Source organism: Toxotes jaculatrix, chromosome 2, assembly GCF_017976425.1.
Source record: "Toxotes jaculatrix isolate fToxJac2 chromosome 2, fToxJac2.pri, whole genome shotgun sequence".
In the NCBI taxonomy this organism is placed as follows: domain Eukaryota; kingdom Metazoa; phylum Chordata; class Actinopteri; family Toxotidae; genus Toxotes; species Toxotes jaculatrix.
In genome coordinates this window covers 27,344,207-27,367,993 of record NC_054395.1, presented here as the reverse complement: position 1 = coordinate 27,367,993, position 23,787 = coordinate 27,344,207, and the positions used below count along the sequence as shown (strand labels likewise).

At 39.7% G+C, this 23,787-nt stretch overlaps 2 protein-coding genes across 4 annotated transcripts; one reads left to right on the top strand and one right to left on the bottom strand.

The window, feature by feature from the left end:
• Positions 1 to 1,929: 1,929 nt before the first annotated feature.
• Positions 1,930 to 15,633, bottom strand: bcas1 (brain enriched myelin associated protein 1). 3 transcript variants are annotated; one of them, XM_041065101.1, is made up of 15 exons: positions 15,534 to 15,633; positions 15,314 to 15,403; positions 14,986 to 15,070; positions 13,819 to 14,138; positions 8,742 to 8,921; positions 7,711 to 7,770; positions 7,290 to 7,325; positions 6,739 to 6,954; positions 5,918 to 5,956; positions 5,649 to 5,693; positions 5,444 to 5,509; positions 5,086 to 5,124; positions 4,398 to 4,520; positions 3,614 to 3,832; positions 1,930 to 3,018 (listed from the first exon to the last, which is right to left on the bottom strand). In XM_041065101.1, exons 2-15 carry the CDS (start codon positions 15,350 to 15,352, stop codon positions 2,938 to 2,940), a joined length of 1,548 nt encoding a protein of 515 aa, XP_040921035.1. In that variant the 5' UTR covers positions 15,353 to 15,403; positions 15,534 to 15,633; the 3' UTR covers positions 1,930 to 2,937. The 3 variants fall into 3 exon arrangements, with proteins under 3 accessions (XP_040921035.1, XP_040921043.1, XP_040921051.1); XM_041065109.1 differs by having other exon boundaries at positions 5,649 to 5,690; XM_041065117.1 differs by lacking the exons at positions 5,086 to 5,124; positions 5,444 to 5,509; positions 5,649 to 5,693; positions 5,918 to 5,956.
• A 1,740-nt stretch (positions 15,634 to 17,373) lies between these two features.
• Positions 17,374 to 22,945, top strand: pfdn4 (prefoldin subunit 4). Its single transcript, XM_041061619.1, has 4 exons — positions 17,374 to 17,433; positions 18,409 to 18,516; positions 19,161 to 19,301; positions 21,394 to 22,945. The coding sequence occupies exons 1-4, from the start codon at positions 17,407 to 17,409 to the stop codon at positions 21,523 to 21,525; spliced, it is 408 nt and encodes a 135-aa protein (XP_040917553.1). The 5' UTR covers positions 17,374 to 17,406; the 3' UTR covers positions 21,526 to 22,945.
• The last annotated feature ends 842 nt before the right edge of the window (positions 22,946 to 23,787 follow it).

Here is a 23,787-nt window from a genome sequence, read left to right as displayed (position 1 = left end):
AGTCTTTGAATGTCAATCCTGGAGATCCATATCCTTAATTGAGGTTAACCTGAAACTTTACGTATTCTGTATTGATATCTCCAGGATTGCCTTAAAACTCTTATTTACAGTGGGATTCTGTAAGGTCATGGCTTTTTCTCAGCACACAGTCTCAACATGCAGCACCATATTGTCTTTCAGTTGAGGTTAAAACATGATCACGTTACCAATTTGAATATCAAGCAAAAGTTTGAATATCATCCAACGTCTCAGTACTTTGAATGGAATGAAATATTGTTTTAGTCATTCATGCTATTTTAAGTTTTACACTACAGATGCTTTTTGTCCCTCCAGCAAAAAAACCATCCCTAAAAATCACTAGAGAGAACCTGCACTGGAATGCCGACCTAACATGCCCGCAGGACCTGATGATTCACACTCATTTAAAGTGAATGTTGCTGTCTTTTAGAAGCTAGATCACTACTATTAATTTGTCATCAGATCAGAATCAAGCAGGACAGACCTGTTAATAATGAACAGCGCCTTGATGCACATTAGTCCTGATAGCAAGCCTCGCGTCAGGCCTCCCTGCCCCCTGTCCCCTTGTTCCACCCCCTCCGAGCTCAGTGCATTCACACAGTCACATTCATTGTCCTGGGGTGAACTACAGCAACATGGTGGACAAGCAGGTCCTGCATGGTTAAACCCATATGTATAATCATTTCCACTTTATCTTTGTCTGTGATTTTGCAGAAACGATTGAGCAGCCTTCATGAGATGTGATTTCTTTCATCTCTTCCCTTTAAAAGCTCACAGTTCCGGCATAGTGCATGTAGGGAAATACAAGTGTTATCTCAGTCTGCACCGTTTTTTGTCAGGACGCCCAGATACAAAAAGGGCTGGGCAAGTCTCTGAACAACAACAAAAGAAAGTAAAGACATCAAGAACTGATGGTGAGGTTCAGTGTGAGTTCTATGAAGATTTTCATATGCAGATAATGTAAATGGGTGTTTGCAGTGATTTTTGGTTTGTTGAAATATTGTATGAGGACATTTTGTTTGCAGGATCTTCCAATTAATTTGACAATCGTAGAACAGATATTTCAAAAGTTCAGCATTGTTATTTCCCTGTTTCATAGCCTCCTGTCTCACTAGAACTCCTTCAGATTTTGTTTCAGCAGTATACTTTATGTTCAGTAATGAATATGAGCTCTTTCCTCACATACTTGTGGCAAAAAAATGTCACACTGCATCTTAATTTGAACCAATCCTCAGGGAAAATGACAGACAATGGCCCGCATGCCTTAACTCTGCAAGCACTTTTTCACCTTCAGTCCCATGGCAATTACCTTGATGCACAATTTAAAATGATCACACCTATTATAGAGGGTAATACAAGAAGAGTGTCTCTCATTGATAACAAAGGAGAAGTGTGAGTTATGCCTTCAGGGGCTGCGACTCATCACTTAATGGTGGGTGAATGGTGGGTCTCAGACATTGCTATCTAAAACACATCCTTCCAAAGACTGCACACTGTGCCATCAATCACAGAAATTACATCATAAAAGGTAAAAGAAGATTTGAGGGCTTCCTTTGCCTGAAATATACAATTCCTTTGATCTTGTTTTACATCTTTTATTTCTTAAGGCGTGTCTCACTCTAGAAACGTAAATTAGTATTCAGTGTTGAGGTGTAGCAGTCGTCACTCGGTCTGTCAGAGTTACAAGTGATGGCCAGCAGTGACCACGTCTGTCAGAGACCTGTCAGTCTGTCTGTCAGAAACAAACAAATACATAAATGAGCAAGGCTTGCAGTATTTGTCTCTACACCCAACATAGCAAAGTTGGGTGTAGAGCAGCTTGCTAAGCCACATATTTTTGCAGATGTGCAACACCCAGTTATATTTAAGTTTCTCAGTTCCACTGTAGTTTACGCTGATGAAGAAGAGACAAATGGTGAACACATTTATTGGCTTCAAGATAACTGAAGTTACACATACACGCGACACACATAGGCAAACAAAAAGCACGATATCAATTGCACATATGCCAAGGACAAATGAAAAAAAAAAAAAAAACACTTTGATACTTCAGTTAAATGACATGACAAAAAGTGCTGCTATCAAATTAAAAGCTAATTGGCTGTGATTTATTGCTACTATGACTGCAAAACGTACCACAAGGACACATTTGCACAATGACACCATTTTGCCACCTCAGATGCGTTTGTTAATATGAATACTTACAATCAGTTCCCCACAGAACACTAAAGATTGTGATTTCCCATATGGCCCAAAATATGACGATTTGAGATACGTACGTACATGCTTTAGTTTACAAATAGCTCACATAGTGTTAAAATAAAATCTGTAAGTGCAGTTAGCTCTATTAGGAGCTTTCAGTTTTAAAGTCATATATATTTAAGTACCTTTCTCAATATCATTTCATAGTAACCTCTGCATAGCAACGACTGCATGATTTTTCTGGTACGAAGTGTAAAAATAGAACCTATTTGACAATGTGTTTTTAAATGTTTCAGACAAATTAGCTGCTAAAAGCAAAGCGTGGTACTGTATGTTGCATAAGCCTAGTGTGTCAGGTCGTAAGATCAGAGAGAAGTCACTTTAAATGCCTGTAGAAAAGGTTTCACACTCACATTGCGATACTTGTCAAGACATTTGTATGACCAAAAAATATATATATTTGTATATACCTCAACAACCTTACCATCAAGTGGGCCCTTGACCCTTTCAAATCACCACTGCTTGCTATTCTCTCTCACAACTTGCTTTTATCCTTTTATCCAGTAACCTCTTCTTTCATATTGTATCTTCTAAACAGTAACAAACAAAAAATGTAGTTAAAGTAATTCAAGGGTTTGAAGGGGTGATGAGACACAGAGAGAGGTAAAGATTGAGTAAGGGAGTCTGTACAGGGAAACTTCAGTGTTGCTTTTGGTTTCATTTGGCCTTCTCTGCTGCTGGAGCAACAGTGACCGGCTCTGTCTGGACTCCGGCATCTGTGGAATGACGTTTCTGACCCTGAAAATTGAAGGGAGAAAATCGAAAATAGTTGTTGTTTTTTTTTTTTTCACTTTTTCACTATTTACTGTACAGCTCTTGTCTTTAAAGAGCCATGTCATCCAAACCAAATTTGAACTTATTGGACATTTGTTTCTGTTTTACCTTGTTTAACCTTGTTCTTTATGCTAGCTCCGGGAAGCAATTTCCAACTTTTTCTCCCTCGTCACATGATTTCACTATACTTATACTATATACTAGCTTGCAATGCAGCACAAAATGTGAGTCCTCTGAATTAGTTCACACATAGGACAAAGTCAAATTCTTTAAATGTAAGTTATTAAAATCAAACTGTGCAAAACAGTTTTCAGGAAGTGTAACAGTGAACACTGCATTGTGAAGTAGGCCTACACCTTTATTTACTTAGTGAGTTGCTGCTGCCATCTAGTGGGGATGAAGCGACAACATGTTGCAATATGCAGCTGCATTCAAAACAAACCCCATCAGACAGACCTGTAATAATATTCTTACATGTTGTATGTGTTTTCAGAGTGTTTTCGTCTCTGCATCAGAGCCGTAGTCAGTAATACCTGTGGAAAAGTGATGCTGTCCTTACCAGATTTTTAAAGAACAGCTGGATGGAGTTCCTCTTCTCCAGTCTCCTGGGAACACTGGCTGCATCATCTCCAGCTTGGGGGGCCACTGAAGCTTGTTTGTTATCTACAACCACCTCTGACGACTTGGCCGCTGCTTTGGGCTCCTCCTTGGGTTTAGCCGTCTGAGCTGCCTCTGCTGCTGCAGCTGGGGCAGGGGTCGCCTTCTTGGGTTCAGCAGCCTGAAAGCGTTGAGGTACATGTCGGAAAACTAAATTATTCCAGTTCTAGAGCAACAGAGAATAACAGCATCTAATTTGCTCCTGTCATTTAAGTGCAGATGGACTTTGAGTTGACATTTGAAGTGACATTAAGATGTACATCTGCTGTTAGGATCCAGTCTGTCTTAGTGACTGCAACATTATGAGGGATGATCACAGAAGTACTGATGTATGTTGTTATGGTTCTCAAATATAATAACAAATGGAGAAAAATACTTCAGCCAAAAAAAAAAAAAGTTGTTTTAGAGCAGGTTTTAATACCAGATGTAATTAATGAAATCACTCTGGTTAATATTGCATCTGTTCTCGAGAGGTGATTTTACTGTATTTACCACTCCAGTAGTTCTCCTGAGGAGCCGAACTCCACTTGTGGAGGCTGCCTGGACTTTTGTGGTCATGTGGTCTAACAGTACCTCAAATTCACATCAATCTGTTACTTTCTGTTTAGTGATTGCACCCCAATTCACACTCAGAGATTTTCAGATACTGGCTTATGAAAAAAAAAAATAAGTGAATAGGTCCTTACTTTAGGCTTGAAGAGAGAAAGGAAGGATGATTTTGAGGCTGTTTTCTTTTCTTCCTGAACAGGCGGGGGCGGTTCCGGCTTTGCGGCAGCCTCCAGGGTGTTAGCTTTTGAGGGATCCACTTTCTTTTGTCAAGAGAGGAAAATACACATCATGGGCTATTTACAAGTTAAAGGCATGACCATCATTGAAGCTGACAGAGTGAGAGCAGGATCTGCCACCTGTAAGTGAAAGAAGAGGTAAAAAGGTGAGGAAATATCCAGGATCGCAGCAGAGAGGAGGCCGAAAAATCAGAGAGAACCTACACCATCATGCCCAAAAGAAATATTTTCTGTGAAAGAAGAAAGGAAAATGAATGTTTCAGTTCCCACTGAAGAGTCTGAGATTGTCTTTCTTTAAAGGAATAGGTTGACCATTTTGGGAAATACTCATATTCCCTTTATTGCAAAGGCTTAGATAAGGAGATTGGCACCACTCTCACATCTGTGCATTAAATGTGAAGCCACAGCCAGCAGCAGGTTAGCTTAGCTTAGCATGAAGACTGGAAGCAGGAGGAAATGGCTCCCCTGGCTCAGTACAGCGGTAACACAATTGATCACATCTCATTTGTTTAAATCAAAGTATAGAAACAAGAAGTATAAAAATAGAAAAAAAGCAAATCTCCCAAAATGTCGTACTCCTTTAATTTACCTCAGCTTCTACCACTGGAGGTGTTAACCCATCCACCGTCTGCAGGGAAGGAAAAGTTATTTGTATTAAATGCAGTAAATCAAGACCTGACTCATCTGTCATGATGGATAACAAACACCAATCGAATGTAACTTGCTAAAATGCTCCAACAAATGAAAGTATTAATTGATCAAACCATTAATTTATTTTAGTTTTTTTTTTTTAGACTCCAAATGCCAAGTTTGATGTTTTTACTGAAATAAATGAAAGATTATTGGTACAGCATAACATCTGGCACATCTGTAACAACATCATGTCGGAGGTGCCTGTAGAGTGAAGAAAATTATTATTAGAATTATTATTATTATTGCTGATTTACCTGCTCGTCTACAACTGGCTGTGCCACCTCCTCTGCTGTCTCCTGAGGTTCAACCTTATTTTCACTCTGAGCAAATGCAAATGTATCAGAACATGTGAAAAAAAAAAAATAACACTGCAATTTAGAACGTGGTGATGTGATATAATCAGAGGATTAATCCACTCCCTAAGAAAAAAACACTTTTGAAAACTCTTCTTTGAATTACCTGGAGTTCTACAACTGGCTCTGGTGCCTCCACTGGTGTCTCCTGCTGAGTAAAACTGCTTGTTAATTCTGAGCATATAAATATAAACAGTTTACCATGCAGCATGTCTGTTATGTACCACAGATAGCCTGCTTTGTAAATACTCAAGTGATAGTTCAATTCAAAACAAAGCCGACTGTTCTAGTTAGAGGTTTGAAATCCTATGAGGGAAGATTCACACACACACCAGAACACATTACTTGGACATTCCCTGAACACAGCTGGTTTACCTGTACTTCTACTGCTGGCTGTGGCGCCTCTTTGATTGTCTGCAGGACAGTGAAGGAGTTCTCAGTGTTAGTTAAAGTTAACAAGACAGAAAGCAAATGTCCTCAGAACCTCATAAATGCATGTAATCATGAAAGGTTTATTATGTTAACATGGCAAAGAATGATAACTAACATGAACTGGTTAAAGGAACAGTTTGACATTCTGGGAAACACTCATCCACTCTCTGTCATTCCCAAATTTCCCAAAATGTCAAACTACTTTTTAAACTAAATGAATCCCCAATGCACTGTTGATGTTGGTAATATGTTTTTGCATGAAAACTGGACTGTGGTAGAAACAGTGGTGCCATTCTCCGATGGAACCTTTTGACCAAAGTCACATTATTATTGCACGTCTGACTGAGGAGTCACATTTGTGAAAGAGCAAAACAAAACCCGATTCTCTTGGATGAATTTCAAAACAGGACAAATACTAGCTCACGTAATTGCTGTTCCAATTAAGAAACAGCAAATTGCCCAGTTTCTGCCACCTCCAGACAAAGCAGCTCTTGTGCAGTTAGTACCAGGATGAGCCACGGTCAGTTTGACAATATGATAATCTACTGTACCACTGCTGCAGTCTTGGCCGGGGCATTGGCTCCACTTGCTGAAGCACCCTTGCCTTTGGATGCCTTGACACCTAGCAGTACCTCAAATTCACATACAGCATGTTTCACACTATGTTATAATCTGGCACCCTGTGGAACATTCACTCACTGAAACTCCACATGAATAAACACCCTTTAAAATAATTAGATTACAATCTCCAGTTGTTCCCTTACCTTTGGGCGGAAGAATTTGCTCAGAGTATCTTTGGCTGATTTTCCTTTTGAGGGCTCAGGTTCCTTTGCAGCAGCTTTTGGTTCTTCTTTTGGTGTGAGTTTCACAGATTTGGCAGCCGGTTCTCCTTTGATTTCCATTTTTGGTGGCTCTGGGGGAGGTGGTGGTGGGATAGACATTCCTTTGGGTGCCGCGGGAGGTTCAGATATTTGTGCAGCCTATTGAAGAGGGGGAGAGGATGTTAAAACAATGATTTGCTGAGGAAAACCGTAGGAAACGGCCAATAACATCACCTTTAGCAGCAAATACATTTTACATAATGGCAATTTTAGGTGAAGTATTGTATCAGTTATGGTATCAGAAATTACATTTTCTTCTAACTTCAACCATTAAAATTTTAATTAGTATTTAAAATGGAAAATTGGCAAATAAAGTGTCATTTCTAGAACTGATGGTTGAACTGAATCCATCCATGAATCAGAAATGTATGCCTTTCTTGTGATCTGCAAGATCTATTACACAAATTAAAACACTTTATGGGCTATGTGCTCACAGTAGTGGTTGCGGCTGGTTGGGTCTCCTTCTGGGACTATTTGGCAACAGAAAAAAAAAGGAAGCAGTTAGAGAAATAAATTAAAACTGAAGCAAACAAATCTCTGCGAAAAGCTTGTGTACGTGTCCTGTAAATGCTGGTCCCTGAGAAATAAAGTGTACGCTTTTGAAATCAGAAATATCCTCAATGTAAGTCGCAAACAGAGCAGAAACAGAAATGAACAGAAACTGATACCAGTCACAGAAACTTGCACCTGCAGTTCCTGAACTAGCGGCGGCCTGTGTTCGATAATCAGCCCTAATGTTATTCAATTCACAGATACAGCTTTGGAGATAGAAATGAATGTGACATGAAGCAATGAGAGGAAATCAGATAAGAGCTGTGTTTTGTGTCGTGTAATGTTTCATGAACATCTGTTCACCTGCTCTTTTGTGGCATCAGGAGTAGTTGTTTCCTTTTTGGGTGTTTTAGTGGGAGTCACCTGTTCAACAAGGGAAGGAAAGTTAACCGTCTTCAATAGCTTTTTACACACGACACAAAAAATAAGAAGAAAAACAAAGCCCCTAACCTTCAAATGTTAAAAGTGTAAGCATCATGGAGTATTATGTTATTTAATGTAGTTGGCTAGTAAAGCTGCAGTGTAAAATGTTCAGAAACAGAGGATGCAGTTGATGTAACAGGAACAGAAAAATTATTATTTTGATAAAAACAGAAGCCTTTCATGAATGCAGACATAGGCCTTTATGGGAAACTAACTAAGGCACACAGAGTGCACTCTGAGGTCCCTGACAGAGCACATACAGTACATGCGCTGTCATTGTGACAGCTATTGTGCTCCGGAGATGGCGTAGGCCTGCCCTCGCTCTATCTTCACAAATCTCAACTTCCAACCGCACAGGCCTCCCTTGTGAGCTCACACTATGGGCTGAACAATGGGCCGCCACATTCCCGCATGTTCCAAGGCTTTGATTAGCATGGGGCTAGGGCAATGGTAACTCTTTAAAACGGCATGAATCCCAAAGACAGCATGATGAAGAGGAAATACAATAGCTGCTTGTTGTAGGTTTTCCATAAGGCGCTGTCATCATAGCAGAATTTGATATGGATACGTTTAAAACTTCACTTTCACATACATCAGCATGGAATAAGTGGAATTATAAACAGAGAAATCAAAATTGAACACTGTAAACACCGTCACTCTTTAATTTACTGTCACTGATCCCCACTTTACCAGGCATTTTACCAAATGTTTTGACAGCAAGTAGAACACACCTCAGCTTCATTTTTCTTATTTGAGCAGCTGTTTGCCTTCAGTAATAGTTAGAGATAACAATGTTGGATTTGTTGTTTTTTTTTCCCACTTCGCCAAACAGTCTGATTTTACAAGAGAAACGACTGGAAATATCAAGAGCATATAAAACCACACTTAATTTCTCAAATTGTGTCACTTACTAGCGTTTTGAAGAAGTTCATAACTGGATTATCTTCAGGCTTACTCTCCTCTTGGTTTTCCAAAGGTTGACTGTGTCCGTTGTCTGTTTCAGGAGCTTTTTCTTCCTCTGGACTTGGGTCTAGAGTCACACTTGGTGGCTCCTTTAATGGTTCTGATTCTTGCTTTAGGTTAGCTGTCTCCTATACACCATCACAAAGAATTAGCCTTTGAGTATTATGTTAGAGCAGTGGAGCTGATATGCAAGCAGTGAGTGTCTTAATCGCAGCATTGAGATGGGAGCACAATTCCAACCATGCCTCTGCCTACTCGGGGCACTGTCAACAATCACCCTTTTATTAATGTGTGTGTCCCACCCCTCACTCATTGATATTCAACAATGCGCGAGAGTTATGCCCTGAGAAATGTCAGAAAACTCAAATACCTTGCTTATAGCGTGTATCTTAAAAATACAGAGCTGGCTTGGTCCTGGTTTTAAGATTATTTTTTTAGTGAATCTATTCTGAAGTATTCTTTGTCAATAAATACAACAGAATGCAAATAAATTCGGAACAAAATCATCAATGAGGAACAGCTTTCATTTTTCATTTTATTGGAAAATGTGTCAAAATGTGTGTTTTTGTCAGTGATATTTACAAACATAGGCACTTTGTGTTATTATAAGATACAAATCATCTTACAATCCAGTTGCAATTACTGCCGTAAATATAAAACGTGATATTCTAATGAAGTAGACCAGTATTTTTCAAAACAGAAACAACATTCGGATCATTTCTTCCACATTTTATTGCTGCTCTGTCTTCGCATCCACATGAATGGTAACAGTAATAGTGTATCCCACTGAAGACATCTCTAAACCGCCAAGCGTATATGCTGATTCTTCAGCAGCTGATGTGCAAGCGGACTGCAGCCTATCAAGCAAAGCTTCCATGTCTGTACTTGTCACTGAGGTACCTTCGCTAATTTCGGCACTTTGTGAGTCCAGTGCTGAATCTGTTGTGTTCACTCCTGATTCATTCTCTGCCTTCTCTTCAGATTCTTCCTCTGCAGTGATGTCTGGGTCTCCCTCCTCTGAAGTCACAAGGTTACATTCAGCTTCCTCAGCAATTATTTCTTCTACAATAGTCTCAAGAATGGCCTCAACACACTCCGCCACGGGCTCATATAAACTTTCAGTTTCAAAGTTCTCCTCAACCGTGGCTGAAACATCATCAGAATTGTCTGTTTTTCGAGTTATCTCTTCTGTAGCTTCATCTTCAGATGTCTCGAGCATTACCACTAGCACTTCATTTCTCAGCTGTTGCTCACTCTCCTCCACAGGCTCTTCAGAATCAACAGGGCTGGTATCAGTTGGTTCACTGGATTCCAAGACTTCCACATCAGCCACAGCTGGAGCATCTTTATCAGGGTCTTCCAACAGAGCTTCAGCAGGGGCAGCATTCTCCTCCTCTTGGACTGAAACACAAGGCTTAGACTCTTTTGTGGCCTCCATTAATGGCACATCTACGTGTACATCCTCAGGTTCCTCAACTATGTTTTCAGTGACTTCAGGCTCCTCTGAAAAAGCTTGAACGACTGATTGTTCCTCACATGGGCTTGGATCTGCCTCTGCAAGTTCCTCTGAGATTACAGGAATTTCTCTGGGTGTTTCTGTGCGTTCTGAAATAGCTTCAATGACTGAGTCTAGTGTGTTCTCCATCACCTCAGTGATGGCATCTTCTTCACATGGGCTTGGATCGTCCTCTGTAGGTTCCTCTGAGATTACAGGAATTCCACTGGGTGTTTCTGTGCTTTCTGAAATAGCTTCAATGACTGATTCTAGTGTGTTCTCCATCACCTCAGTGATGGCATCTTCTTCACATGGGCTTGGATCTTCCTCTGCAGGTTCCTCTGAGATTACAGGAATTTCTCTGGGTGTTTCGGTGCTTTCTGAAATAGCTGCAATGACTGAGTCTAGTGTGTTCTCCATCACCTCAGTGATGGCATTTCCCTCACATGGGCTTGGATCTTCCTCTGCAGGTTCCTCTGAGATTACAGGAATTTCATTGGGTGTTTCTGTGCTTTCTGAAATAGCTTCAATGACTGATTCTAGTGTGTTCTCCATCACCTCAGTGATGGCATCTTCTTCACATGGGCTTGGATCTTCCTCTGCAGGTTCCTCTGAGATTACAGGAATTTCTCTGGGTGTTTCGGTGCTTTCTGAAATAGCTGCAATGACTAAGTCTAGTGTGTTCTCCATCACTTCAGTGATGGCATCTTCCTCGTAAGGGGTTGCATTTTCCTCTGCAGGTTTCTCTGAGATTACAGGAATTTCATAGGGTGTTTCTGTGCTTTCGGAAATTGCTTCAGTGTCTGAGTCTAGTGTGTTCTCCATCACCTCAGTGATGGCATCTTCCTCACATGGGCTTGGATCTTCCTCTGCAGTGTCCTCTGAGATTAGAGGAATTTGTTCAGGTGTTTCAGTGCTTTCAGTTTGTGCCAAAACATCTTCAGATGCTTCAGTTTTGTCCTCTGCGATATCATCTTCTTCTTTAGGTTCTTCAGAAATGGCAACCTCAATGGCTTCTTGTCCTTCTTGGACAGTAGTGTCTTCCTCAAGACTTTCTGGCACAGCTTCAAATTCTTTTGATAAAATCTCTATGGCTTCTGCAATCATTTCTTCAGAAACTGCCTCATCTTTGGACGGGATACGTATCTCTTCCACAGGCTCTTCTGGAACTGTAAGGCTTACTTCTCTCTCCCCAGAGAGGGGCACGAAAACTGTTGCAGAAATAACCTCTTCTTCCAGAGGGATAACATTATCTGCTTCAGACTCCTGAGGAGTGGTAGCACTGAGTTCTAGTTCCTTAGAGAGGACATCAATTGCTGCCTCTGGTATCACCATCTCACTTTCACTGACAATGGCAGGACTTGGCTCTGATTCTTCGACTGTTCCTGGTCGCACATCAGATATTTCATCTTCACCAATCTCAACGTTCTCATCGGCAGTGGCAACTTCAGGAATTGACTCGGGCTTGACCTCATCTGAGGGAGACTCTTCAGGAAATTCCTCAGTGGTGACAGGCTCACTGGAACGAGCCTCCACAATGATAATTTCTTCCTCTGGGCAGTGGTCACTCTTCTCTGAAGGCTCATCAACAGTCGCAGGGCAGAGTTTTTCTTGTTTGTTTATTTCTGGTACATCACCAACTGCAACAGCATCATCAGTGCTGCCCTCTTCATGGGCAGATTCCTCCTTAATTAGAATCTGTGTCTCAAGAATAGCAGGAAGTTCTTCTACAGGTGCATCTTGGTTTTCAGGTGTAGGATTTGCCTCCTCATGGGCAACCGCAGAGATTGTTTCCATCAGCATTGTCACTAACTCTTCGTCTAGGGAGGGAACACCATTTTCTTCCCTGGCCTCAGGAGTGACAACATTAGGCTCAGGTTCGGTGGTTTCAATCAGTGCTATATCAGCTGATATGTCTCCAGCTCCTTCACCGTCGTCCTCAGTAATTGCTTCATCTACTCTTGGCTCGTACAGGTTTGCAGCAATGTAGTCAGTGGATTCAGAAATAGCAGCAAAAACCACCTCAAGACAGTCCGCCACCACTTTAGGAAGACTGGAAGAGACCTCCAATGGCTCAGTTTCCTCACTCTCATTTTCCTGTGCCACTATTTCATCTTCTGTAAAGGATTTATTTGGGTTGGATTCTGGTTCTGTGGTGATTTGTGGCTCAGTTTTCTCAAGTGCATTAATACTCTTTTCCTCAGGGTTGCAGTAGATGATTTCAAAATTATCAGTAACCGCTCTGAAGATATTCTCATCCACATCGTTCTCCACGACAACCACCTCTTCACTGATGATCCCAGCTGTCTGATTGTCTGAGGGTTCCTCATTTGCAGTCTCTCCAACAAACACCTCAGCAATTAGAACAGTAGATGCATTCAGTGAATCTTCCTCCACTGGGACCTCAGAATAAACTGTTGCATCGTCATCTTTGCTGGTTTGCGTTGAAATATCAGCTTCAGTTTTTCTGTCCGTTTGCATTGATGTTTCAGCTTTTTGATGTGGACGTTCAGCCTCCTGTTGGAACTCAATGACGATTGTGGTGGCAGCTTCTTCTTCTTCGTTTGAGTTCAATGCCTTTATCATGAAAATCGACATTCGTGTTGAAGGTTAGGTTAGGATGAAGCACATTTGGTTTTTGAATGCGGGACACATAGAACAACAACCTTCTTGATCACACTGCGTGTACACTGAGTTACCAAAAAATAGAAACCCTTCTAAACTCTAATGTCATATAGTAGTAAAAAGTTTAATTTGTTGTTGAGACTGTGTCAGAGAGATGTTGATTAAACACTACTAAGGTTGTAGTGTGTGTTGCTGTTGTATTGGATTGCATTGTATTGTAAGGTCATGTTTTTTCTGCTCCATATACAGTATGTGCTGTGAATGAGGTGGACATAATATCATTATTTTTCCCTCTCAGTATAATGCTGTCCAATACAAAAACACCAAAGCTTCACAATTGTATTTTAGTGGTCTCTCAGGTGGTCTCAAAAAAATTTCCTTTTCATTTTCCTTTTGCAATATCTTTCTGGAATGGTTTATGTTCTGCTAAAAGTTAAATTATCAAAATAATCTAAATCTAAACGATTGTGAGCAATTTGGCAAAAACAATAAAGGGTAGTTTTCTATATATTTGTTTTAGTCAACAAATCCCATGAAAAGACAAAAACCAACTATTTTTAGGCCATCTCTTAGCACTTTATGACTAAAATACACCGATAAAGTAAGTTTTACTCAGATGGGAGGAAACTGTGTCCATGTTCATTGTAAAGAAAGAATATGTCACCCAGTGTGATTACATGGCTCACTGATGTGTTTGTAATAGATTTTGGACAACAATGGAGCTCTGTGATAAAGAGGGAAAAGATATGTCAGGCCTCAGCTACATAGGCGACACTTATTAGTAGAATCAGTTCATTCTTGGTTTTGGTCTTTTTGTTAGACTTGTTCACCATAAAGAAATAGAGACTATCACTGGACTTATCCTTTAAAAATAAACAGTAACAGTAAACAGTAAGTCTACTCACCAGCTGTGGATCAGGGGCAGGAGGGCTTAGGTCCGTTTGATCTTCATTTGACGTCTCTTTTTCCTCTCTCTTTTTACTCTCGACGTCAGCTGGAGGTTCTGCTTTCTTTTTCAACATTTTGCCAAAAAGACTAACTTTTTCTCCTTTATTTTTCTTGACCTCTTCCTTCTGGACGGTGGGTTCAGGCATTTCAGAAATAACTTGAGCCTCAGCTGGCTGACAGTCTGATTCGACTATCACAAAGTCAGGCTCAGTCGATTCTGTGGCAAGGTTTAAGGACAAGGGTTCACCGTTTTGGTGGACTATGGTTTCACCTTTAACTGCAAAACAGAAGAATATTTGATTAAAATATAAACAAAAGGTTTTTGGTTCATGCACCAAATTTCAAAATATAAAAAATTAATTGCTAGTTAATGTTTTTTTTTCAGTTCTAAGTCAAATTGCATATTTATTTAAATGTTCGTCAAAATGTTGCTGATTGGTTCTTTAAATATGTGATTTCTGCCATTTTAAGTCTGTGCTGCAATAATAAATCTTAATAATAACAAATGTGAGGAAGGTGCAGTAGTTCACTGTTGTTATTGCTATTAGACAGTGAATGTTAAACTCTTTCCATGCAGCATTAAACCCATGCACGATATCTACTTGTGCAGCGCTCCATGAAGTAAACATGGGCTCGTCAAAAAAGAAAGTTTCGTTCTCTTTATCTCCAGCGTCAACATTAGCTCTTAGACAAACTCAAGTGCCAGTGGGAATCTTACAGAGTTATTGTCACTGCAGACAGGTCAAATAGTTACTCCTTGTCAGTGTCTGAGACTACGCCTATAGTTTACATTGGACAACTCAAGATACAGTCCAGCTGGGAGTCAGTGTGTTTACAGAGTATTATAAGAGTCCAAAGGACTAATCCAACATGGACATGGAAAGATCAGCTGATTTTGTCTGTCACAGGCTGATATACAACATTTTCCCATGTTAAGATACAATTAAACAGAATGAAGGGCAGTCAAAAGCTATTCTCTCATCCTGAGATTCTCCAAATTCTAAGAAAAGAGTCTTTGCATTTAGGTATTAACACCATGTTATTTTACAGGTAAGGCATTACCATTTATTACTTTCATTTTATTTATCTTAATAAGAAAAGGAAAAAAAAACATGATCACTCACCCTCAATCTCCAATCCATTAGATGTGATGTTTGCAGAGAGGCCATTCACTGATCCATTTTCATGCTTCTCAGGAATTTTCCCATTCTATGAATTAAATGATAAAGAAAAAATAAAGATTGAGCTGTGTCAGCTCTGCACTTCACAAGGTGTTGTCTATAAAGGGGGATGGGGGGTGGGGGTGATGTTAAACACACACTTGAAGAATCCAGCATGTTGGAAATCTTGTGGGTTGAAAATTTACTTTGCATGTGTGACTCAGAGGCAGCAAAGTTAGAGATGCTACAGACACAGCATTACAGGTTTGTTGTATTATTTGCTTAGTTTTACCTTGGTTAGCTCTTTGTTCTTGGAATGCTCGTTTCCCATATTTTTCCCAGTCCAGACCCACAGCTTTCAGCTCAAATTCAACTGGAGCAACTTAAATAGAAAAAAGAAAACAAAACAGAAGCATAGTTTTGTTGTGTTACACTGACAAGCAAAGATATACAACAAATAAAACACTTCTCAGTGACTATGACTGAGTAAAAATGTTGTAATTGTGTCTTACCTTATTACACCTCTGCAAGCCAAGCAAGTGATATCCTCCTTCAGAAAAACTAATATGGAAAGTGTCTGTCACTCAGTGAGATGGACTTGCTGTACCTGCCCCACTGTGTATATAGGCTGTTGTTAACAGGCTATTTTATGTGTGCTTTAAAATGGGTGGGGCTTTTTTTTAGGTAATCAATTGGATTTCCTCCAGCGAAAAGCTTGCCAGCGGACTGTTGGTGCTCTTTGGTTAAAGCACATGATTAGCTCACGATAATCTCCCTCTGAATTGTCAGAAAATACCCTGACAAGATCATAATGAGGATACGCTCTAATCAAGCACCCTATGATAAGATGTCTCATCACACTTCTGTTGACAAATGTACCTGTGAAGTAACAGGATGTGTATTAAGGATACTAGTCTGGCACGTTTCCACCCTGCCAAAACAAAAATAAATATGTTTGCAATTACAGCACTGTTCCTTTAACCTGGTTACTGTGGTTTTGAAGAGAAAACTTTAAGCATTTTATCATTCAGGTCATTACACTCAGAGCTGTTTAAAGATTCAAATTCTGAGTTAAAATTAATCAAAGTGACATGTGCCTTAAAATGTCTACTGTATTACTTTGATATTTTTTTATAAAAAAAGCTTTTTTGAGTTGCAAGGATCAAGTATCTGCTTTACTGATCAAAACAGACAAAGAGCTCCGTAATTAAATCATCTCTCTTCAAATGCCTCCACATATTCACATTTAAATGACTTTGAGGGCCTGTCAATGCATCAATACCCACACGCCTATCTGAGAGGCATTCAGTTATCAAAGGCAAAGTGACAGTAGTTCATCATTTGATTTATTCCTTCTTTTATTATTCTCGTCTTTATGATTTGTTTGTTACTTTTGTGAGTAAATGTGCAGTGATCGTGCTGATTAAAGCTCCTTGACACTCATTTTGTTTTACTTCTTATCACCTCAAAGAATCCAAGCCTGTTTATGCAAATCAGCCCAACCACAAAGTAGCCTATCTGTGTTTTACCCTGCCGTATGTATTGAATTTACTACGACAAGGCTTGGAATCCTTGAACACAATGTCCCAATTGTAGCCTATAGCTTGAGGTGGGAGTTGGATTCCCCTGTTTGCACTTCTGACTTCATGCGAGGCTTGCAGCTGAGCTCAAGACCTCAAGCAAACTCTTTATGATGTACCAACGCATAACAGCCTACTAGTTTTATTAGCAGCACGATTCTTACAAAAAGGCCATTGATTTTAAGACTAGATGGAAGGAACAACGTATAAACTCAGGTCAGCGCCGTAGGTTTTCTCATGATGCTGCCCAGTGGCAGATAGCATGTAACAGCACATGCCTGTCTTTGATGTGGTGCTGTTCATTGGATTCACTGACATCTCCCGTGGCCACTCTAAATTGGATTAACAGTGCTTTAGCTTTGCAGATGTATTCAGTAAATATTTGAACTTGGGTGCAGTACTGTTTGCTCTAGAAATATTTACAGAGCAGCAGTTCCGGTTGATACAATAACTAGGCTGACATATTCTAAGCAGGTTTGCACATTTCTTGAGATAATTAATGATAAATGTAAGCCAAACTGCCTGATTTTTTCACTTCTGGAGAAACTGATAAAAATGTCCTAGGATGTTAAGCTGTTGACTTAAAGGTCAAGTTTCATGTTACAGTAAAATGTGTTTGTTTGAAAAGCAGCTGTGCGAGCGAGCGACAGCCGGAATATGCTACTAAATGCTTAAAGCTGACAAAGTTAAGCATTTTACCGACATATTTTACTGCAACACGCCGGAGTTTCCGCCCCGCTAGATGGCGGTATAGCTATATTGTCGTGTTCAGTCCTGCTGTCTTTGTGCAGCCGAGGAAGCCAAGATGGCAGCCACTGTGAAGGGACCCGTCGTAAGTTTAAAATATATATATGTTTTTTTAAAAGCCTAGTTTGTTTTTGAGACATTCCATCGCTTATAAGCCTTGGGTTTCAAATAAAGACTCGTATGACTGCATGCGGTAAAACAGCCACAATCTGGCGTCTGTGATATTTAAAAGCGTAGTCACGCCCTCGTGTAGCGCGTCTCAGTGAGTTAGCTTGGTAGCTAACGGGGTAGCTGGACCTATCCTGCTATTAGTTGATTATTTACTGTCAGTGCTAACTCAGAATTCACCAGCTTACAAATGATAAAATGCTAGTAATGCTAATAATAATAATGTTGATGGTAACTAGCCAGAGGAGGAGGTCTGTGATACCCGACAACGGCGACAGGACGCCGCTTTGCTAGCTAACATTAGCTAAATTGGCCACTCATATTAAGTGAACGACAGGTTTGCTATGCTCTGTTTAACTGGATAACACGAGCCTTGACTGTAGATTTAATTCATTTTCAGAGGTGGAAAGTCACCGATTACATTTACTCAAGTACTGTATTTAAGTAAACATTTGAGTTACATTTAGTTTGCTTGAGTGTTTCCATTTCATGACGCTTGATAATGCGACTCCGCTGCATTTAAGAATCAGTATCAGGCAGCTTCAGTGCTTTTTACTGCGGTTTGTTTGGTAGCTTAAAATAATCATTTATCAAACCAAACTACTCAACACAACAGACAGGTAACTAGAGCAGATATAATTAGTTGATTAGTTTGTCATGTCACAAATATTTACATGCGTTGTTGTATTGGATTGCATTATATTATAACTGTGCTTACATAGTGGATATTTTTACTTCTATTCTTTTATTAAGTACATTTTGCTGATAATACACTTTAGCTTCAGTAAGAATCTGGATGCATGACCTGCAGTTGTAATGGAGTTTTTTTTACATTGTTATGTTTACCACTTTTATTTAAGTACAGGTTCTGAGTATTTCTTCTTGTTTGCAGGCGGTTGAAGACGTGAATGTCACATTTGAAGACCAGCAGAAGATCAACAAATTCGCCAGGAACACGAGTCGGATGACAGAACTCAAAAGTGAAATAGAGGCAAAAAAAGTAAGTGCTGTATGTTGTGAACACAGTCATACCACAGAGTCAGAGTTCACTGTGCCATCAGCCAAGTTTACAGAAGTCAGATTTTTTTTTGTCATAATGGGGTTTGTGAGTAATGGCATTTTGTTTAGACCTCATACAATCTTGTGACTGCTTAACAGATGTAATATTTAACATGATATAATGTACTTAAATTCAGTTGCCAGTTTATTTGCTGCACCTAGCTAGGAATACGTTTTCATGAGGGTTATAATGTTCAGTGATTGTTGACACTGTTTAATAGAAGCATTGATTCAACTTTATGGCTTTTTTCTCTCTTTTTTTTATTGTGCAATTGTGGTACTGTTGAACTTTATTGCATTACTGAAAGGTTTTTCTAATATGTAGTCTACCACCACTGATACAAATTGGGAATTTAAAACAACTGGAATCACCTTTCATCGTTTCAATTCATGAGAACTTAAAGTTGACCATAAAGTGGCCATAAAGTTGAATCAACACTTCCTGATTCCTTTGAAAGTCAATTTGTTCTGATGAGTCACACGTAATTGTATTCTGTAGCGCACTGCAGCTGGTTAATTACTAATGCTGATTTGTGAGCAGCCTTCATTAAAACTCTGTAATGGTCTGCGGATGTCTCCATGCAGAAATTGCTGCAGAACTTACAGGATGCCAGTGACGACCTAATGATGGTAGATGACGACTCACTGTTGATCCCTTATCAAATTGGTGATGTCTTTATCAGTCACACCCAGGAAGAAACACAAGAGATGTTGGAGGCAGCAAAGGTAGGTTTCTAAATACTTTTTCATGCTCCTCAAACTTTTAATCATCAGTGAAAGACCCTCATTAAGCCAAAGTCATCAAGTTAAAGGACTGCGGGGGAGAATTTAGCATATAGTGATAGATATAGAAACTCATTTATTAAACGGTTAACCTCTAAAATAAGAATGTTAAAGTGAATTGATTTTAAAACTGACAGTATGACAGAATATATAAGTCTAAAATTTTTTTTAGTTTTTATTATTAAAAGAAAATGTTTACTCATTTTATTTAAAAACAGAAAACTGGCGACGTAAGTTTGCGTGGTTTGTGTATTTGTTACTAACATTTTCTTGATCTGGATCCTCTTTCATCTAATTGTTTTGAAAGCAACATTGAAGCTTAACAGAATAAAGCGTTGCTTAGTGGCAAAAATTTTCAACGTGGCAAATATTTTCAAAGCAGTTTATCTAAACAAATACTTTTGTTGGTTCTGAATAAAAATATCAGGAAAGATCTTTTCATAACCAATCTGGGTTTTTTAAAAAAAAGAGCTGTGCTACATGCTTTCTGTTAAGTTGTATTGAGTATATTTTGCACAGATTTCTGCTTCTGGTGCAGAACTATCTAAACCCTATTGACATGTTCGACTGTTTTAAATCTGAATAGCTGCTGGTTATACACATTACAATAAGGTCTAGGTTGTAAAACAGCAAACAGAATCTCGCGTCTCAATGTGAGCGAAGCCTGGAGTGTTATAAATATGTATTCATTTATCTTCATATAATGCTCTTGCAACTGAATCTTTTTGAAATCAGCACACTGTTTTGAATCTGAAGAGAATCATCTTGTTCATGTGAATCACAGTCAAGTGTTGTGTTTTGTTGCAGTTCTGAAAAAGCAGGGTTTCACATGCTTCATGCATCTGTTCACACATCTTATTACAGTTTATTTTTGCTGTGCCACTTGTAACACAACATCCAAACTTGTCAAAGTCTCTCTCTCACTCTGTGGACTGAAAAAAAGTAGTTACCACATTTGGAAATTGCAGTTCAGACCAATAAAGACGCCACAAATCATAAAATGTTTTTGCACACACAAATCCACACACTGTGTCATCTTTATGGATTTTATTGAAACCCATGTTAGTTATTTCACATTGTTAAACTGTTAACAGTCAGCTCGCAAAACACACATCTTTCTCTTCCCGAGGTTCAGTCCAAAAAAAAAGCCTGCCAAGGACGCACAACACTGTTGTACACCCCTTTAAAAAAATTCAGTTTTATTAAAGTTGAGATGTGCCAGTATTTCCAGATTTACAAATGTGCAGTGTTGGCTCACTTCATTATCAGACTATAAGAACTGATGGAAGCCGAATATGTAAATACTGTAAATTTAGTGAAAGATGCTTATTTGCTTTCTGGCGTCCTCACAGTTCCAACAAGACTCCAGACATGCGAGCGCAAACGATCTTCTCAGCCGACTCCCGGCAACAGAGCAAATCAGAGTGATTCACAAAATGTAGAACCTCTTCTTCTTTAAGTGTACGTGCAGGTGATATTGAATAGAACACCACAACACAGATTGGATAGAATAGAATAACACCGCCACCCTAGGCTGGCCAGATGGCAGTTTCCACAAAGGCGGGTTTCCCTGTGGGAGCAGAGCTGGACTGTGTCAGCGCTCCATAGATGATAAACCTCAGAGAGGGCAGGCGGTGAACATGAGGGATTCTGCATTAGCCCTCCCTCCTGTCACTTCAGGATGTTTGTCCTTGTGTTTACACGCAACACAAGCGCACTGCACAGGCCTGTATTCACTGATGTGGAGTTGTCTGCCGCACACAGTGATTGACAAGTGTGTTAAACAGCTAGCTCATTATATCTGCTGATTATAATCTGATGCACATTTATATACGTGGTTATTTTAAGTTCTTCTTCTTTCCTCATCAGAGTTTTTCTCCTCCCGCCTTTAGAATGTGTTTTTGATGCCGCTACTGGTAAATGTTATTTATTAAAACCGGTTTGTGTAAATGTCTTCACGCTGTTGTTGCTTGCCTTCTGTGGGGAAATTGCAGTGGCTGTCATATGATCGGAGTTTCCATTATTCTGTAATCAGGAAGCACTGGAGCAGGAGGTCAAAGGCCTTGAGGAACAAGTGTCAGCGATACAGCAAGTGTTGGGTGATCTGAAGGTCCAGCTCTATGCCAAGTTTGGTAACAATATTAACCTGGAGGCAGATGAAAGCTGAGCAGTGAAATGGACATTGACAGCTGCCCCAACAATGGACTTTTTTCATGCAGGTCTCGTATCACATCCACAGGACGTTTGCCAAACAAAGCATCAACAAGAACAGCTTAGGTTTGTAGCTTCTGGCTTTTGTTTACTCAGATGATGTATGTGTTTAGTTCTGGCAAACAAATTCACAAGGACAACGAAGGTAAAGATTTGGAAATTAAATAAATTCACATAATTTCTTGTGTATTTTAATTGGCCCTTTATTTAAAGCTCGTGTTAAATTTTTTTTTTTTACTCTTGTTGATCAAGCTGAAGTAAAGAAATAGCAACAAAACAGCTGTGTAGCTTTTTAACTTCTTGCAAATTTTACATTCTGCTCTAAAACCCATTTCATTTGTGACCCTGCTGCATATTTGACGACCCCAAAGGTTTGGATGAAGTGAACAAACGTTCTCTCTGACACAACAGTGCTCTCTGCTTGGTGAATTTGTTTCCTTAAAATGAAAGTGCACAAAAGCATCAAACATACTTGACCTTATTAAGAATTTTGTGGTGTTAAGGCTTCGAATCAAATCAGAGTTGATTAAATTAGTATCGTCTGTCACCAACTGAGCTAACGCACATCCAGATTTCTTAAATAAGTCATCTCAACTTAATCTGTGGCCACAATGTTTAATTAGCCATGATTTACAAATGAAGGAGCAGAAAGTTAAACCTGAAATCCACAGAACTGTCTGGAATTCAGAAACAGAAGCTGTCGTCATTAGTAACGGTAAAATAAATCTGAAACTACACAGTCGCTTTCAGGAGTTGGTCATCTGTGCAGTTGCGTGTGAGGCTTTGGTTGTGGTGGACAGTGTTTCTAGAGGGACGACAGTCGGTGCACTTCTTTTGAAAGCGAGTGATCACAAGCACCTCGTGGAAAACCAGCTCATTAACGGCTGAAAGGACCAAACACGCCTGCTCTTATGTCATGAAGCTAAAGATGATGCATAGGATGAAAACAATAACTCAGCTGATGATACAACACTAATTTTACTGTCATGCTAATCATTGCAATCCACGGGTTAAAACAAATTCAGAGATTCTTTGAAAGTGCTGTTTGTCCCTTCCTGTAGGTTTCCCCACATTGTTCTCATTGTTGACAAACCCTTCACATGGCTCAGATAAACTTTAATGGTAAACTTTTTCAATACATTTGCCATAAAACAATTAATAGATTAATCATAAAATGAATCTGTAAATTAATCAATAATGAAAATAATTGTTGCAGTCCTTTGTAGTACACAAATGTTTGTCTTTATTTGCATCAGTTAAAAAAAACACTCAGATAGGAAATTGATTTTGCAGCAGTTCAGCAAATCAATCTATGAATCAAAATAATGCACGTTGGCCTCAGAGTTTTTGTCACAAATAAAAGAATAATGACTTCTGGTGAAATCGTACTAGATTGTGTTCTCTGAATATCTGTGCTCCATTTTTCCAGATAATTCTCTGAGTGTGCTGGATGGTTGGTGGCTCCCACAAATATCAACAATGCACAAACCTCATTAAATTGTGCCCTCGAGTGTGGCCTGCATAGGCTAATAAAATATCTGAGGAGAGAAATGGAGAGCTTGAAGTTATAGCAGAGACCTCCCGAGGATCAAGATCTCAATTAACAAGTTTCTCCTCCCCGTAGGTTTCTCAACATTCACAGCTATGATTAAGAGGAACTCCACCCACACAGGCTTGTCTTTATGCACAGCTTGTTAAACCCCAGCTCAGAGGAGCACACATGGAAATGACTGGACTTATTTCCCTGATGGCCTTGTTTACTCTCTGTCCCCTCTCTCTCTCCCTCTCTCTCTCTCTCTCTCTCTCTCTCTCTCCCTCTCCTCTCCCCCCCCCCCCTCTCTCTCGCTGTCCTTATCTGTTCATTTTTATCTGTCTTCTCACTCCCCTGCTTCCTCTGATGACACAGATGTTGGTATTTATCCATTGTGCAGCTGGAGCGAGCACTCAGAGCTCTGTGACAGTCTTTAAACTGGTAGGATTTCCACTGAAGCAGCCAGTAAGGTATCCCACCTTAATCTCGCACAATGTGACGATCCAATGATCACCAGCCGCGACAGCAGGGCTGGTATTGTTTTCACCTTGTGAGTGTGTGTGTGTGTGAGTCAGTCGTCATGACAGAATACAGTCCTGGGGACACTTACTGTGGAGGGGTCCACCACAGATGCGGTATTAAGTACTTTGGCAGGTGTTAATATGTTAATACTGCGTCCTAGGCAGT